General features: G+C 32.7%; 1 protein-coding gene across 2 annotated transcripts in view; it reads left to right on the top strand.

Annotated features, from left to right (window-relative positions):
- The window catches only part of COL24A1 (collagen type XXIV alpha 1 chain), a 287,223-nt gene that overhangs the window by 118,271 nt on the left and 150,052 nt on the right, over nucleotides 1-18,900 (top strand). For both annotated transcript variants that reach the window (XM_025052104.1, XM_025052103.1), the window contains exons 21-22: nucleotides 12,273-12,326; nucleotides 13,555-13,599. In XM_025052104.1, the coding sequence (XP_024907872.1) occupies nucleotides 12,273-12,326; nucleotides 13,555-13,599 (99 nt within the window). The remainder of the gene's footprint in view (nucleotides 1-12,272; nucleotides 12,327-13,554; nucleotides 13,600-18,900) is intronic.

Below are 18,900 nucleotides of genomic sequence, written 5' to 3'. Positions count from 1 at the left end.
GGTGTTTCCATTGCTTCCTTGTCCTTGTGTTTCTGTTTTCTTTATTTTGGTTGGCTTTTGTGGCTTTTCCCTTTAGTTCTTGTTTTATGTTATATACTTCAGTTCTGAATCTTTTGTGTGTGATTACCATTACAAATATGAAAAGGATAGTTATATATATACAGTCCATTTTCTTCTGCATGTGCCTTATCTCCATTCCCCTTTACAAATTTGGATCTTTGAATCCTCCCCTTTATAGTCATTGTTATCTCAATTTGTCTCTATGTATGCTGAATGTTCATTACTATCTTGCGATAGCAATTCTCTTATTATTTAAGCTTATAATGGCCTAATCTTAATAAAGATCGCACTCCTCTGCTTCTATCAGCCTGCTAGTCACCTTACTCCTAATTATGTTTTTTTTTTATTTTTTATTTTGTCATTTTGTTTTAGGTGAGCTGACCCCTTTCAGTGTTTACTGTAGTGCAGGCCTTGTAATGGAGAATTCCCTCAATTTTTTTATGTCTGGAAAGGTCTTAATTTCTCTTTCATATCTAAAGGAGAGCTTAGCTGGACACATTATTCTAGGCTGGAAGTTCCTTTCACTTAATAGTTTAAATATTTGATTCCATCCTTTTTGGCTTGTAAGGTCTGCTCTGAGAAATCCGATGATAATCTTATGGGTTTTCCTTTATATGTTACCATCTTCTTTTCTCTGGCTGCCCTGAGAATTCTATCTTTGTTGTTGATTTTTCTTTAATTTAATACTATGTGTCTTGGTGAAGGCCTTTTTGGGTTGAGATAATTGGGTGTTCTGTTGACTCCTTGAATTCTAAGTTCCAGCTTATTCCTTTGAGAAAAGAAATTCTCATCAACTATTCATCTGAAAATGCTTTCTAATTCCTCTTGTTCCTTTTCCTCGCCTTCGATAATGCCCATTATTCTTATGTTTCCTCTCCTGATGTTATCAGCTAGTTCTTGTATTTCTCTTTCATTATTTTTCATTCTTCAGTTTCTCTCTTCTTCCTTCTGATTTATTTCTAGATTTCTGTCTTCGATATCACTGATCTTCTCCTCCACTTGGTCGACTCTATTTCCCAAGCTTGCTATTTCAGTGTTCAACTCTTGCAGTGTGTTTTTTTTTTTTTATCTTCAGAAGATCTATTCTGTTCTTCTTGAGGGTTTTTAATCTCCTTGCTCTGCTCATCTAGTTGTTTTTTCAATTCCTGAAATTGTTGATATGACTCGTTTCAGAACTCATTGAGTTTATTCAGAAGAACCATCCCGAATTCTCCATCATTTAAGTCATATATTTTTCTGTCTGCAAGCTTATTTTCTGGAGATTTTTCTCTTTCTTTCTTGGTTGTTCATGCTGCTTACTGGACGGTTTCTCCGCCCAGGCATTATGGAAGTGTATTCTGCTGTTTTTCCAGAAAAAAGATTTATTTTATAAAGGTCTCTCTTTAGCCTGCTGCAAAACAGGCCCTTTCTTTTGGTTTCCAGTGGGTGGCGTCTAAGCCTCTTGGATCTCTGCTTATATAAAGCCTAAATAATGTTTTATTTATTTTCTTGTAGAAATTTAATCACACTCGCTACTCTCAGTTTCAGTCCTTGTCGGTGTTAGCCAACAGTTTCGGTAGCGTTTGCTCAGATTCTGCTGGTACTCCGTGGTGATTGGTCTCGGAGCGTGGGGGGAGGGGCCTTCTGGGTTGGGAGTTGGGGCTGCGGCTCAGCCTCGGTTTTGCAACCATAGCCGGTAAAAATCAACTGTTGTGTCTCTGCGGTCCCATCCCACTTCTCTGCTTTCTGCTCTGATGACTGGGCCCTGCTACGGCTGAGTAGAAGTCCAGGTACTTCCAGACAGGGCTGTTCAGGGAAGTTGCTGCACCTTCTCCCCTTCCCCTCCTCCTGCAGGGAACTCCAGAGGCTCCGAGAGGTAGCTTCAGTCTCAGCAGCTTTTGCTCAGAGTCCCCTGGGGCTCCACGGTTTTGGGTCTCAGAGGGTATGGGGGGAGTGGCCCTCTGGGTTGGGGGTTGGGGGCTGCAGCTCAATCTCAGTTTTGCAACCGGGACCGGTAAAAACTTGTTTCTCTGCAGTCTCAACTCATTTATCTGCTTTCTGCCCTGATAAATGGACCCTGCTGCTGGCTGCGTAGAAGTCCTGGCACTTCCAGGCAGGGTTGTTCAGGGAAGTAGCCACACTTTCACCCCTCCCCCTCCTCCTGCAAGGAGCTCGGCGGCTGAGAGAGGCAGCATCTTTATTTCTCTCAGTCCACTGCCCGACACCTGGGGTTCTGACCTGTGGTAGCTCTTATGCGCAGATCCCACTTTCAAATGTGCTGGTGTGCAGTTTGGGTGCTTTTGTTCAGTTTTAGATGTTCAGTTTATTGTTGTTTCAAGGAGAGAGATTCGAGGATGTCTCTCACTCCACCATGATTCCCCTCAATCCTCTCGAAGTTTTATCAAGAAAAATGTCAGATAACTGAAGGAAACCAGCTGACCTCTTGATTATTATTACAATAGTGATCTTTAGAATTTCCTTCTTGTTACTTCCTTTAGTTTTAGAATTAAAGTGTTTAAAAGTGAGACAAAAGACCAGAAAGCTAGATATTTTAATGAATACCAATGGTTGAATTTCCAATGAGTATTAATTACTTTGTGAATGACTTTCAGCTTGTAGTCTCATCAGCACCATCATGAGACTAATTGATTTATACACATCGCTGAATTTTAAATTAATATTTTAGATGATTTTATAAAAAAACAATACATTTTAAAGAAAGAGGAATATGATTTTATGTTTTGTAAGCTGAGAAGGATCTGTTTTTGTTTCTCTTTTTGGTCTTTACTGTTTGTCTTGAAATTGTTTCTAGAAACAGAAAGGGAAAACAGAGCCAAACATACCGACCATATTAGGATGATGTGTTTTCTTTAGTTGTGTACACTATGTCATGCAAGCATCTTAAAACTAACTTTATTTTGATATACATGTCTCGTTTGGAAAGTGGGAACAATATAAATTGCTGAAGTTCTGTTGAGGCTATAGAAGTGGTCATCAAGAAAATCACGTGTGCTGTATTTGAAATACGTGATTACCTTATTTGCAAATAAATTGGGTCCTTTCCAGAGCAATTTGGCATAGCTCTAAAAAGCCTGTTTTCTCTTCATTTTCTGCCAGTTCACTAAAACCTCAAACTAAGATTGGAAACTTGTGTTAATTATGGTTATATTGATTGTGAGATTGTGTGTGTATGTGTATGTGTACGTGTATATAGATACAAAACAGACTTCAGCAAACCTTCTTGAGAGCCACCCAATTTGGCAGTCTGCTTTCAAGAATCCCATAACATTAGTAAAACCACATTCTTTGCTGTTTACTGCAAAAACTGAGTACCCGATAAATATTCTCTGTTCCCCAGTAAACAGAGGAATAATTTATATGCTGCTGTAATGGTTTTAACTGTTACTTTGGCTATGGAGATAGGGATGGTAAAACAGGCTGTTTATTTTCTGTTGTATAACATCCCTTTAAATTATCACAGAAAACCTGTTATTTGTTAATGCTCCAGAATATATGGAAATAACATTTATACTAAATTATTAAAATATGTCGTGTTTATCTGGATTGAGGTTAGTTAACTCCTAATATGTCTCTGACATCACCTTGATCCAGCCATGCAGACTTACATTCCATACATTAAATCAGGATTTTATACACAAGTTTCTTATATTAACCATTTTATTATCCAGGCAGCATTTAGTCAGCTAAGAAGTATTTATTGAGTTTGTACATGGGCAATGTACTGTGTTGAGAAATATTTATTGATTTTGTTAAGCAATTACATGAAAACAAGATTAAAACATGGTCTTCCACCTACCAAGAATTTGTAATCCTCTGAAAATGCGAGATTTCCACATGAGAAAAATTTTAAAATAAAACTAGGCAGCACACGATAAGTGAATAATAAGGACTTCAGAAGAAAGAATAACTAACATGAGAGTTATTTTTCTGGGAGACTTCATAGAAAAATTAGGATTTGAGTTGGATAAGTTGGATTTGGCCAAGTAGCACCAAGGAATGAGAAAGTCCATTCAATAGGTACAAAATAAATACAAAGATGGCAGGCAGAAGTAAACCCACCTGACTTAAAAAGTTGGGAGGCAGATTGTGACAAATCTTAAATATAAAGCTGAAAAGTTTCAATGCTAATAAACCCATGGAAGGCCTTTTTTTGTGTGGTGAAAACACATAACGTGAAATCTACTCTTAAATTTTTCAATGAACAGTATAATATTAACTATATGCATATTTTGTAAAGCATATCTCTAAACTGTTTTCATCTTTCATGCCTGAAATTCTATACCATTGAACAGCAATTCCTCATTTCCATTTCCTGCAACCCCTGGTAACCATCATTCTACATTCTGGTTCTATGAGTATGGCTACTTTTGATACCTCATGTAAGTAGAATCTGTCCCTCTGTGACCAGCTTATTTCACTTAGCATAGTTTTCAAGATTCATCTATGTTATAGCATATGTCAAAATTTCCTTCCTTTTTTTTTATAGGCTGAATAACAGTCCAGTGTCCAGTAGTCTAAAACTCCACATTTTCTTTCTTTATTCACCCCTCAGTGGTCATTTAGGTTTTCATCTATAAGCTATTGCAAATAATTCTGCAATGAATATGAAAGTGCAGATATCTCTTGGGGTTCTGTTTTCAGTTCTTTTGCATAAATAACCAGAAGTGAGGTGGCTGGATAATATGGTAGTTTTATTTTTAATTTTTGGAGGATTCTCCATACTCTTTTCCCTAGTGGCTGCACCATTTTACATTCCCACCAATAGTGCTCAAGGTTTCCAGTTCCTCCACATCCTTGCCAACACTTGTTTCTTTTTCTTTTTTTATTAATAGCCATTCTAATACATGTGAGGTATCTCATTGTGGCTTTGATTTCCATTTCCCTCATGATTAGTGATGTTCAGCATTTTTACATATACCTGTTGACCATTCGTATGTTTTATTTGGAGAAATATCTATTTAAGTCCTTTGTCTATTATTTTGATTGCATTTTTTTTTTTTTTTGCCTTTGGGTTGTAGGAGTTTCTCATATATGTTAGATATTAAACCCTTATCAGATTTATAGTTTACAAATATTTTCTCATTCTATAGGTTGCCTTTTTACTCTGCTGATTTTTTTAACTGTGCAGAAGTATTAGTAGTCGATTTTGCTTTTGTTGCCTTTGCTTTTGTTTTAAATCCAAAAAATCATTGCAGAGACCAATGTTAAGGAACTTTCTGCCTATGTTTTCTTATAAGAGTTTTGTGGTTTCAGCCTTCATGTTTAAGTCTTTGATTCATTTTGAGTTTATTTTTATATGTGGGTAAGATAAGCATCCAATTTTATTATTTTGTATATCCAGTTTTCCTACCGCCATTTGTTGAAAAGACTATCTTTACCCCATTGTATAGTCTTGGTACCTTGCTGAAGACTATTTGACTGTATATGCGTGGGTTTATTTCTGGACTCTCTATTTTGTTCCTTTGGTCTATATGTCTTTCTTTATGCCAGTACCAAATTGTTTTGATTATTTAACTTATGTTTCAAAGTCTGAAAATGTGAGGCCTCCAGCTATGTTCATCTTTGTTAAGATTGTTTTGGCTATTCAGGTCTTTTGTGGTTCCATGAATTTTAGTATTCTTTTTTTCTATCTCTTCAAGAAATGCTATTGAGATTTTACTAGGGATTGAATTAAATTTATAGATAAGTTTGGGTGTATGGACATTTTAATAATAAGTTTCTACACCGTGGACATGGGATATCTTTCCACTGTTTCTGTCTTCTTTAATTTATGTCAGCACTGTTTTGTAGCTTTCACTGTACAAGTCTTTCACCCCTTGATTACATTCATTTCTAAGTATTTAATTTTTTTCGATGCTATGGCAAATGAGATTGTTTTCTTAATTTTCTTTTTGAATTGTTTGTTGTTAGTTCATAGAAACCCAATGAATTTTTATATGTTGATTATATATCCTGAAATTTTGCAAAATTTATTTACTAGTGCTAACAATTATTTTGTAGAATCTTTAGGATTTTCTGCATACAAGATTATATCATCTGTGAACAGAAATTTTACTTTTTCTTTCCGATTTTGGTGCCTTTTTTCTTTTTCTTGCCAAATTTCTCTAGCTAGGAAGCTAGTACTATGTTGAATAAAATTGGTGAAAGTGAGCATCCTCATTTTGTTCCTAATCTTTGAGGAAAGCTTTTAGTTTTTTATTGTTGCATATGACATGAACTGTGGACTTTTCGTATATGGCCTTTATTATGTTGAAGTAATTTCCTTCTATTTTTAGTTTGCTGAGCTTTTTATGAAAAGATATTAAGTTTTGTCAAATGCTTTTCTGCATCTATTTAGGTGATCATGTTATTTTTATTCTTCATTCTGTTAATGTGGTGTATCACAGTGATTGATTTTAATGCTAAAAAATCTTTGCACCCCAAGTGTAAATCCCATTTGGTTATGATGTATGATCCTTTAATGTACTTTTGAATTAGTTTTGCTAGTAATTTTTCAAGGATTTTTGCTTTTATAGTCATCAGAACTTTTGGCCTGTAATTTTTTCCTTGCAGTGTCTTTGTTTGTCTTTGGTATCAGGGTAATGCTGGCCTCATAAAATGAGTTTGGAAATGTTCTCTCTTCTTCAGTTTTTGGAAGAATTTGAGAAGGATTTATATTAATTTCTCATTACATGTTTGGTAGAATTCTCCAGTGGAATCATCTGGTCCTAGAATTAATTTCTTTCTTTCTCTCTCTCTCTCTCTCTCTCTCCCTCCCGCCCTCGCTCCCGCCCTCGCTCCCGCCCTTGCTCCCGCCCTCGCTCTCGCTCTCGGTCTATCTATTTATTTACTTATTTTTGCTTGGGAGGTTTTTGATTACTGATTCCGTATTTTTGGTAGTTATAGATCTGTTCAGATTTTGTGTTTCTTTGTGATTTAGTTTTGTATGTTTCTAGGAATTTTATCTATTTCTTCTATATTATTTAATTTGTTGTATAATTGTTTGTATTCGTCTCATGATCTTTTATTGCTGTGGCATTAGTTCTAATGTGCCCTCTTTCACTTCTGGTTTTTTTATTTTTTTAGTTTTATCTTATTTTTCTTAGTCTAGCTAAAGGTTTGTCAATTTTGTTGATTTTTTCAAAAAACCAACTTTTAGTTTCATTGATTTTTTTTCTATTGTTTTATATAGTCTCCATTTATTTCTGCTCTAATTTTTAAGATGTCTTTCTTTCTCTTAACTTCGGGCTTAGTTTGTTCTTTTTCTTCTAGTTTTTTGAGGTGTAAACTTAGTGGTTTATTTAAGATTTTTCTCCTTTTTTAATGTTAAGTATTCATTGCTATAAAATTCCCTTTTAGTATTGCTTTTGCTGAATCCCATAAATTTTGGTTGTATGTCCATTTTAATTTGTCTTTAGCTATTTTCCAGTTATCCATTTGATTTCTTCTTTGACTCATTGGTTTTCAAGAATGTGTTGTTTAATTGTCATCTATTTATGAATTTTTCAGTTTTACTCCTGCAATTTATATCTAATTCCATTTCATTAAGAAAAGATAGTTCGTATAATTTTAATCTTATTGTATTTCTCAAGACTTCTTTTGTGACCTAATATGTAATCTATGCTGGAGAATGTTCCCTGTGCACTTGAAAGGAATATATATTCTGCTACTTTGAGTAGAATGTTATATATATCTGGTCTATAGCATTGTTCAAGTCCTCTGTTTCCTTATTGATCTCACTGGTTGTTTTATTCATTATTTTAAGTAGGGTATTGAAATATCTTGTATTTATTGTGTTGCTGTCTATTTTACTCTTTAGTTCTGTCACTATTTGCTTCATGTATTTGGATACCTTGATAACAGGTGCATATTTATTTATAATTGTTACCTCTTCCTGATAAATTGACCCTTTTATCATTAGTTAATGTCCTCTTTTGTCTTTTGTGACAATTTTTTACTTTGTCTATTTTGTATGATATAAGTACGGCCACCCCTGCTCTCTTTTGGATATTATTTGTATGGGATATCTTTTTCCATCTTTTCACTTTCATTCTATGTGAAATCTAAAGTGAGTCTTTTGTGGATAGCATATAGTTGAGTTTTTTAAATCCACCCAGTCACTCTTAAGTCTTTTGATAGCAGCCTTTAATTCATTTATATTTAGTAATTACTAATAAAAAGGACTTACTGTTGACATTTTTTGTTAACTGTAATTGTTTTCTGTCTTGTAGCTTTCTTGTCCCTCTTTTGTTCTCCTGCTGTCTTCTTTTGTGTTTTATTGACTTTTTTGTAGTTTGACGTGGTTCAATTCCTTTCTCATTTTCTTTTATATATTTTTATAATATTTTATTTGTTCTATGGGACTTACTATGGGGTTACTATGGGACTTACATAAAACATTTTGTAGTTATAACGCTCTATTTAAGCTGATAACAATTAACTTTAGTCACATACAAAAACTCTACAGTTTTACTTTGGAGGATTTTGGAGGATTTTGAGAGGCGTGAGATGATGAAAAGGATGTTTAGAGAGAATAATAATAGTAAATTATTAATATGAATGTGGTGAATGTATAGGACGAAAAAGTGAAATGTCAGTTCAGAAACTATTGTAAATACTAATTGATGTGAGATGCATAAGAAGAAGGAAACTAATATTTATCGAGTGCCTGTTACAGTCTAAGTACCATTTTATTTATTGCAACAACCTTATGATGCTGATGGTAACACGATTCTGTGGAAAAGGAATTCAAGTCCTACCTCTAGTAGGCTTCAGAGCTGGAATTCAAATCTAGACCAGACTTAAGATTCTGTACATTTTAAATTTTTTTAAAAAATGCGTATTTAACATATGATACATAAAATAAGTACAGTTTAAACAATAATAATAAACCCTATTCATGTTAAGAACTAGGTCATTGAAAACTCTTTTTCTGTCTCTCACTAATCATATCTATCTCTGTTCTTCTTGCATTTATAAATAACCACAGTCTTGTTTTGCTATACTTTTCACCATCTATGTATATTCCTTTAAAATAATTATTGTTTTGCTTGTTTTGGAAATTCATATACTACATAAATATATTCTTCAGTGACTTGCTTTTTGTACTCAATCTTATCTCTTCGTCTTAGTTTAGGTCGATGCATGTAATTAAAGCTTATTCATTTTCACTGCTATATAGTAACCCACTGTGTATGTGTGTGTGTGTGTATACTATAATTTTTTAATGATACAACTATTGATAGAGGCTCTTTTTGTAGTTAGTTTTCATACTTCTTTCATTTGTACTTGTAAAGACTTTGTAAACTCCAATTTGAGGATGCAATGTCTTACATATGGCCATTAAGTTAAGTTTGTTAATTTTACTATATGTCTTCTCTATTCCTACTGATTTTTATCTTCCTGACCTACTAATTTTAGAAAAAGATGAGTTAAAATTTTCCTCTCTAGTGTGGATTTCTCAATTTATTTTTATTTATCTACCAGTTTTTACTTTACATATTTGGAATTTATGTTATTAGGTTCATAAAAATTGAGTTTTTATCTCTTCTTGGTGAACATACCCTTTTATTATTATTTAGTTACCCTCTTAACTCTAATAAACTGTTTTACCTTAAAGCCTAGTAGATTTAACGTTAATATAATAACTTCAGCTATTTGGGGGCTGTTAACTCTCTTACATATCTTATTCTATTTTGTGGTCTTTGAATTTTCCTTTATTTTTGTTTTAGGTGTATTTCTTGTACACAGCATATAACTAGTTTTTTTTCTTAATTTGCCTTTTATTATTTCTTTACAATTATAAGTTTATCTTGGAAGAGGAAGGGAAAAAGAACCTGGGTTTATCTGCTTCTCTGAAAGAGCTATGTTTGATTTTTGGTCAGTGGTGTCACTCCTTCAGAGTAAACAGATGCAGTGAGAGAGTATGGGAACCTAGTTCTCTTTGATCACTCAGACCACTGCTGATTACACCCTGGAAAGAGAGTTGAGTCAGTTTCTTACACATACACTTGAACATTATATGTTCATCAATGTCTTTTGAGCCCCAAATGTTGTTTATAAGTTTTCGGTGTGTGTTTATTTTTAGTTACAAGTTTTTGTTAGCCTATTATAACTCAACACAAAATTCTTTGCATATTTAAATATAAAAACTTCCTGCCCTTTCAGAAAGATTGTGCTCCTTCATCTAGGTTCCCATTTACACATTGCTTATACTTTTACTCCTATTGAAATTCTTATTTACTAATTTTTATTTTAAAGTGCCATCATCCATAATAACAGCAATTCAGTGAAAACGAGGACTGTGTTTTATTTCTATTTGTGTACTTAGGGCCTAATATTGTGATGTTTATTTAACCTTACACAAAGTAGAAGATTAATAAAATGTTGGATGAAGAAATGAATGAACAAATGAATTAAATAATTAAACATTAGATATCCTATGGTGTAATTTAAATATTATAGCATTCTGATTCCATAAATTCAGTCTGTCTAAATACTTAAAATCTATCACTTAGAGATCTCAAAGAATATTTTAGATATTAAAGAGAGTTAGAAATTATTTTATCAGTCAAGATTCTTTCAATTGTAAGTAACACACTTAAACATGATTCAAACACATCTGAATTCAAGATCCCTCACAGTACCATTAGAACTCAATCACTCCTACTCTCTCCATTTGTTAATTCATTGATTTCATTCTCAAGCTTTTTCTCCTTAATGGTTTCTTACTGTTTTGGTTTATATCTTCCATAATGTTATTGTCTTCCCAGTTGTTCCACAGTAGTCTGAAATTTGCTTTAGTTAGACTGACTTGTGTTCTTGTCTCATTACTGAACCAATTGTTGTTTCTAGGGATGTAGAATATGTTGACTAACTTAGGTCACATGTCTAATCTTAAATTTAATCAGGAGTAGAGTCACCTCCCTTCAAACCACATGGACTAAGACTGGGGAAAGAATGTTTCCATAAGGAAAATTTGGATGCTTTTGCCTGAAAGAAGATAAATATATGTTGGACTTGTATAAACCAATATATGCTCATTTCAATAACTTAATCCATCTCTTTCTATTTAAAATAAGAAGTTGCACAAAAATTTTAGGTTATTGCCTAAAGTCATGCAGTTTCCTGAATGGTGCTATGTATATAATAAGCCTGTGATAATATATTATAGACTTTTAAACTGACCAAAAGTTTTTCACTTTTTAATTGTGTTCGAACATAACAATGATATAGAAAGGTATACCATGAAGGAAAGATTCTCATGCAGTTTGTCACACTACTGCATTCCAAAACTAAAGGTCACAGTCAACTGAGTAGATCTGCTATTAGTCATAGTTATTTACTACAGTTAAAAACTAGATAAAACCTTTTAGTGGTTATAGAATTACTAAAAGCAATAATGCCAAAGGTAGTTCTTAAGAGGTTTTCTTAAAAGTTTGCTAGCAGATTGCATAGTTAAGGGAACAGAACTGAATAAGAAATACTTTGCCAGATGATGTATTATTGAATTGTACACTTGAAACCTATACAATTTTATTAACCAATGTCATCCCAATAAATTTAATAAAAAAAGTAAAACCTTTTTGCCATGTTGAATAAATGTTATAGGGTGTTTTCTGAAATAGAAAGATTTTTTTTAGTTACTTCGATCAATTTTTATGTGTAGAACATTTGATTTTTAATAACATTAATTTTAATTAACAAAAGATTTAATTTTAAAATTTGTAGTCATGTTCAAATTGTTACTTTCTTTTGTAAATCACTCTCTCTTTTATCAGCTTGTATCAAGAAGGAAAATTAGTTGAAGAGCATTTAGTATAAATGCTCTGCTAGTCTCTTAACAGATTAAAATATTATATATCCCCTCCATCTGTTTTCAGATTTTGTGAATACTCTTTTATGTATTTATTGTATTATTATCAGATTAACAGTGTGACCCATTGCTTTAAATTTATTAGTACTTTTTCTGAAAATGTGTCCCATTAAAGAGTAACACACTGAGCAGATTATCTGAACATTAACATACTGTTTATAAATAAATTTATACTGTTCCCCAACTTTTTGGATGTTCTGTATTTTTCTACTCATCTACCCTTTGGCCCCATTTTGATAACTTCCTAAAGGGAATTGAATAGTACCAAATAGTATTGCCAATTTTCAGATTAATGCTGATTGAAAAAGTATTACTTTGTCTAAAATTTTTATTGTATGTGCTTACATTGCTTTTATAGGGACTCATTGGAAACAGAGGGCCTCCTGGACCTCCTGGTCTCAAAGGAACTCAGGTATGGAGGCCATAAATATCCAATCAGCAAATTTTTTTAGTTAGTTCAAATTTCCCTTTTTATTTTTTGTGAGACATTAGTTTTTGCTTAAAGAAAACATGGCTTTAGTGTGGACAATTTTTGCCATAGAAGATTTAAGTTACCATATTATACTGGCGGTTGGAATCATTTTACAGTATTCTGAATTCATTAAGTGATTATGTCAGTGGTCTCCACAGAACATCTGAAGAATCAGAGCCTGGATTCTCACTCATATCTAGTAGAATTTATATTTGCTATTTGTGTCTATTTTATATTTGTGACCTAATAAATTATATTTTAATTGAATTGTGAGTTGAATGAAATGTTTGTTTATTACATAGAATAGAATTTATGATTCTAGAGAGGTCAGTATATGTTGTTGAAATGTGGTAACGTCAACTTTTATTTAAAGGTGAAAAATCATTTAGAAAATCTGTCAATAAATGGATTAAAAGCATTTTCTTTTTTATTTTCTTAGAAAATAATAAATAAAAATTTGTTATTTTTTCTATGTTCCTTTATCTCTATCTATCCATACAGTTTCTGATCCTTAGAAGAATGTACAATATTTCATATATTATGACATTCTAACTCATTTGACCCCAAGGATATTGAACCTGTAGTCAAGAAGAAACTCTAGGCATTAATCTCATTTGAGTGTGATCTGATATACCTTTGTATCTCTAAGACGTAATACAGAACTAAAACTCGAAAACATTTGTTGAATGAATTAAATATCAAAATGTGCCAAGTGCAAACAAATTGTATACCAATAACTTTTAATATACCAGTGTGTATTGATTTCCATCTATTAAGAATTTTATTGCGTTCTTCTCTGTTGAAAAGAGATTGAGCCTAAGAAGGTAAAGGTTAGCCTTAATTCATGATCTTAGTGATTCCTAATCCTAATTTTGTGAGACTCAAGTCACTTGTACTGTTGTTCACTCTCAATTTTCTATGTATAAATTGTATCATCTACCAATTTAAAAATAATCCAGTAGTATATATTTCCCTTAGAGTAGGTGTGAGGCTGTCACAGAAGAAATGAAAATGTTATGGGTGCTACAGTTCTAAAATACAAAAAAATCATCTTATTCTTGTTATTATATCTCAGAATAAGCTTTAGATTTCAGAATATATAGAACAGAGTTTACATTTTTAAATGCTTATTTCAGCCCATGATATGTTCTGATTTTTTTTTTTTAAGGGAGAAGAAGGACCAGTTGGACCTTTTGGAGAACTGGGGCCAAGAGTAAGTATCAAATAAATAATTTTCAAAAAGTACTTCTCTTTAAACAAATATTCTGTAAGTTTTTTTTTAAAAGCACCAAACTTTAAGTTACAGCAAAGGATAAAAAATGAAAACAAACTATAGCCTACCCATACAATCTCCCCAAATAAAATAGGCCTGTAACTTGGAGTTTTTCAGGGATCTTTTTAATGATCTTATGCCTCTACATATTTGTTTATTCTTTCATTGGTCTTCTGGTCTTAGTAACTTATACAGGTTATTTATAAAGTTTCTCAAAATGTGATGAGAAGCAAAATATCTTAGACATATCTTAGTAATATTCTGGAAAATTCTGTTTTCTAAGTGTGTCAGTAAAATTATGGAAAGTTAATAAGATGTATTTTCTGCCAACTTTTTCTCAGATAATATTGTGTGTTAATGTATGAATTATTTGTTTCCAAGTTCTGAAAATAAATTCTTTAAGAATTGGGGTATGCATGACCAAAGTTTATATTATCATGAAGTAATTAAGGTGCGTTCATTACATTTTTTAAGAGGCATTATTAGACACATATAAAATACATCTCACTTTTTTTTTTCTTGAAAACATCATAGCATACAGGTTCTTAAAACATTTAAGGAGACAGTAATTCGTTTTCTTGCACCTTTACCTCACTAGCACATAAACTGCCACTATCTCATTGAAAGAAAAAGAAGATTTTTTATTTCATTTTTTGTGAAGTGAGTTATATAACAGAAAAACTGTTATTTGAGCCCAGTACAATGGATTATATTTAAAATGTACTTCCCTAGAAAACAGAACTATGTTCACCTCTTTACTAGTGTCTTAATATTTATTATTATTGTTGCTACTATTGATTAAAAATCAGTTTAGGCCTAGTATTGCTCTAAGTATATGACATTAATTATCTCTAATCCTGAAAACAACCCTGCAAGGTATTATCTGCATTTTTAGATATGAAAATAAGACCTTACTGTTATATTCTCAAGCATAACATATTCAAGATAATATGACAGAACTAAATAGAACCAGAAGTGATGACTCCAAGACTGATGCTCTTAATTTCTTAATTTCAAAGAAATTATAAATGTGCTAATACCAGAATTCAATGAGATTCATTTGATCATATAGATATGATGTATAACTATTCCTTAATATTCTGCCTGAGTATTACATTATTAAACATGAAAGAAATATTCTCATGAAGGCTTTTTCCAGTGTAAATAAAATGTATTGTAATTTTTTTGTAAATATCATAGACAAATTTAATCATTTAGGCTATAACTACATTTCTTCTCCTGTATCTACAAGTTCATTAGAGAGCAATTGATATTTAACAATAATGAGATGATTTTTAATTATTTATTCTAATTTATGCTTGGTAGAAAACCACTAGACAATTTTAAGCAAGGCAGAGGCAAAAATTAGAACAATCTTTTAGGTAGAAGTGCTAAATATAATTTTAATTTGCTAAAGTTTTTATATGTAGTTAAAGGAATGAGAGCCAGGGGTGGGGTTCGTTTATTTTAAGAAAGAAAAAGATGAGAGTATTTGTTAATGGATAGGAATAATAAAATCCAAATCGATAGTGCCTAGTAGATATAAATTAGTGTTCTATGTAGCAATCTTCCCACTTGCACTTTTTTTGGCTCTTAGATTTGAATTTGTCACAAACATTAGTTGAGACATAATGATCTCCTTAATAAAATCTTATATAATTAGGTATCAGTTGTTTGATGTTAGAAACTACATACTATAGATTAATCTACCCAATATCTGGTATATTGATTTCTTCTCCAGTTATCTTATCCTCTGTTCTCTTCAGCTACAAATTATTGAGGTCATACTCTTTACTTTGTCAATACCAGTAACAGCAGCCTCTCCTTATTTTGTTTCAAGCTTTTCACTCCCAAACCATCATCTCCTTTCTTTCTAGTATATTTTCTCTTGTTGACCACTCCAACAGTCCCAATTAGAATTTCAGTCCATTGATTCTATCACCATTCCATTATTCCTTATCTCTGCTATGGCTGCATATCTATATTATGTCCTCCTCGTGCTAGAAACATTACAATTACTCCTTTGATTACATTCTGAATTCTATTTTCATACCCATTTACTTGTACTTGTTTAAATTATTATTTCGTACTTATCTCTCCTCACCTATCTTCATTTTTCTCTCATCCTCATTCTTTGCCCTTTATTGTATCTCCTAGTTTTCTGAGAAGATTGAAGTAATCAGAAGAGAACTTCCACAAGTTTCTATAATCGCTTTTACCCACTTCTTTGTATCTATGTCATTTACTCAGCCTTCTCTCTTGTTAACTGCGTATTAACAGGCCATTGTTCTAGGTAAGATCAAAACTTCATGTCTTTACTACATGCCTTAGCCTCTTGCCTAATGAAGAACATTAATCTAGCAATTCTCCCCACTAATTTTGTTCTCTCTAACGGATCAATCCTATTAGCATACAAATATTAGCACATAAATATGTCATTATTTCTTCCACCGTAGAAACAAAAACAAAACTTGCATTGACCCCAGTTTTCCTTCCAGGTGTTACCTTTCTCTCCTTTCCTTTTCAGTAAAACTTTTCAAAAGTATCATTTATTCATGCTCTTTCATTCTCCTCACCCTATCTGCTGCAACCATTCTTGTTCCCACCATTCTAAAACAAAAGATCTTATGAAGGTCGTCAATGACCTCCATGTCACTGAATTCAATAATCATTTCCCAATCTTCGTATTACTCTATAATTATATCTTTCAGAATTTGGTAAGATCGCGCTTTCCTCCCAGAGACACTTTCTTCACTTGCATGATCTTCCTTCTAACTCTATGGCAGCAAATTTGCATATTTTCCTCATTTCTTCAAATTATAAATTTTGGAGTGCCATATGGCTTGATGTGGATTTTTCTTTTCTATCTATACTCATATAAGCTGGTCTAGTAGTATGGCTTTAAATGCTATCAAAATGCTGGTGATTTATGTTCAGATCAGCTCCTTCTACCCACTGAACTCTGTACTTACATAACTACCACAAGATCTCTCCATTTAAATGTCTAACGAGACTGTCAGACTGAAATGTCCAAAACTGAGCTTCCCATTTACCCTCCAAACCTGTTCTTCCCAGAGTCTTCCCCATTTCATTTGGTCCCTTATTCATGATTAAAAAGCTTGAGTTCATTCTTTTTTTTTTTATTAATTTTTTTATTTTCCAATTAAAGTTGACATGCAATATTATATTAGTTTTTAAGTGTACAACATAGTGATTAGGCATGTATATAACTTACAAAATGATCATCCTGATAAATCTAGCACCTACCTGACACTGTACATAGTTATTACAATATTATTGACTATATTTCCTATGCTATAAACCCCATGACTATTTTGTAACTTCTAATTTGTACTTCTTAATCTCTTCCCCTTTTTCATCCATCTCCCAATCCCCTCCCATCTGACAACCGTCAAAATGTTCTCTGTATCTGTGAATTTTTCTGTTTTGTTTGTTTATTTACTTTGTTTTTTAGATTCTGCATATAAGTGGAATAATAAGATATTTGTCTTTCTCTGTCTGACTTATTTCATTTAGCATTATACCCTCTAGGTTCATCTATGTTGTTATACTTGGCAAGATTGTATTGTTTTATGACAGTAATATTCCATTGTATTAAGTACCACTTCTTTTTAATCCATTTATCGGTCGATGGACACACGTTGCATCCATATCTTGGCTATTGTGAATAATGCTGCAATGAGCATGTGGATGCATATGTTTTTTTAAATTAGTGTTTTGGGTCTTTTTGGCTAAATACCCAAAGTGGGATTACTGGGTCCTTCTTTGTCTGTTGTTATAGCCTTTATTTTAAGGTCTATTTTGTCTGGTATGAGTATTACTACCCTAGCTTTTATTTTTTGTTTCCATTTCATTAACTATCTTTCATCACTTTACATTCAGTCTCTGTGTCTTTTCATTTGAAGTGAATCTCTTATAAGCAGCATACATAAAGTCTTGTTTTCTCATCCATTTAGCTACCTCATGTTTTTTGATTGGAGCATTTAATCCATTTACATTTAAAGTAATTGTCGATAGATATATAGTTGTTTTTATTTTATTACCCATATATTTTATCTTTCTTATCCTTTTTCTTCTTCTTAAAGAAGTCCCTCCAAATTTTCCTATAATACTGGCTTGGTGATGATGAACTCCTTTATCTTTTTCTTGTCTGGAAAGCTCTTTATCTGTCCTTTGATTATAAATGATACCTCTGCTGAGCAGAGTAATCTTGGTTGTAGGTCCTTGCTTTTCATTACTTCATGCCAATTCCTTCTGGCCCGCAAAGTTTCTGTTGAGAAATAAGCTGGCAGTCCTATGGGAGCTCCCTTGTACATAACTAATTGCTTTTCTCTTGCTGCTTTTAAGATTCTCTCTTTGTCTTTAACTTTTGGTATTTTAATTATGATGTATCTTGGTATGAGACTCTTTGGGTTCATTTTTGGGGGACTCTGTGTTTGCTGGGCTTGTATGCCTATTCTTTTGCCAGGTTAGGGAAGTTTTCCATCATTATTTCTTCAAATAGGTTTTCAATTCCTTGCTCTCTCTTCTTTTTCTGGTACTCCTATGATGTGAATGTTGGTATACTTGATGTTATCTCAGAGGCCCCTTAAACTATCTCCTTTTTTTTGTCTTTTTCTTTTTGCTCTTCCAATTGGATGTTTTCTGCTCCTTTATCTTCCAAATTGATGATTTGATCCTCTACTTCACCTAATCTACTGTTGATTCCTTTTAATATACTCTTCATTTCAGTTGTCATATTATTCATTTATGACTGGTTCTTTTTATGTTTTTTTTATCTTCATTTTTAAGTTTCTTTTCTCTTTATCAAAGTTCTTACAGAGATCATTGAGTATTCTTATAACCAGTGTTTCGAATTCTGCATATGGTAGATTGTCACCATTTTGTTTAGTTCTTTTTTTGGAGCTTTGTTCTGTTCTTTCATTTGGACCATGATTCTGTGTCTCCCCATTTTGACTGCCTCCTTGTTTTTGTGTCTCTATATCAAGTAGGGCTGCTATGTTTCCCAGTCTTGGAAAAGGAGCCTTATGTAGTAGATGTCCTGTGGGGTTCAGTGGTGCAGTCCCCCTGGTCACCTGAGCCAGGTGCTTCAGGTGTGTCCCTTGTATGAGTTGCAGGTGCCTTCCTATTTTTGTTGAGCCTCAATTGCTGTTGGCACATCAATAGGAAGGGTGGATTCTCAAGGTAATTGGTAGGACTGGCTATGACTACAGAGGAGAA

The sequence above is a fragment of the Pteropus alecto genome, unplaced genomic scaffold (genome assembly GCF_000325575.1).
Source record: "Pteropus alecto unplaced genomic scaffold, ASM32557v1 scaffold25, whole genome shotgun sequence".
Lineage (NCBI taxonomy): Eukaryota > Metazoa > Chordata > Mammalia > Chiroptera > Pteropodidae > Pteropus > Pteropus alecto.
Note: the sequence above shows the minus strand (reverse complement) of the source record. Positions and strands in the feature narration are given on the sequence as shown.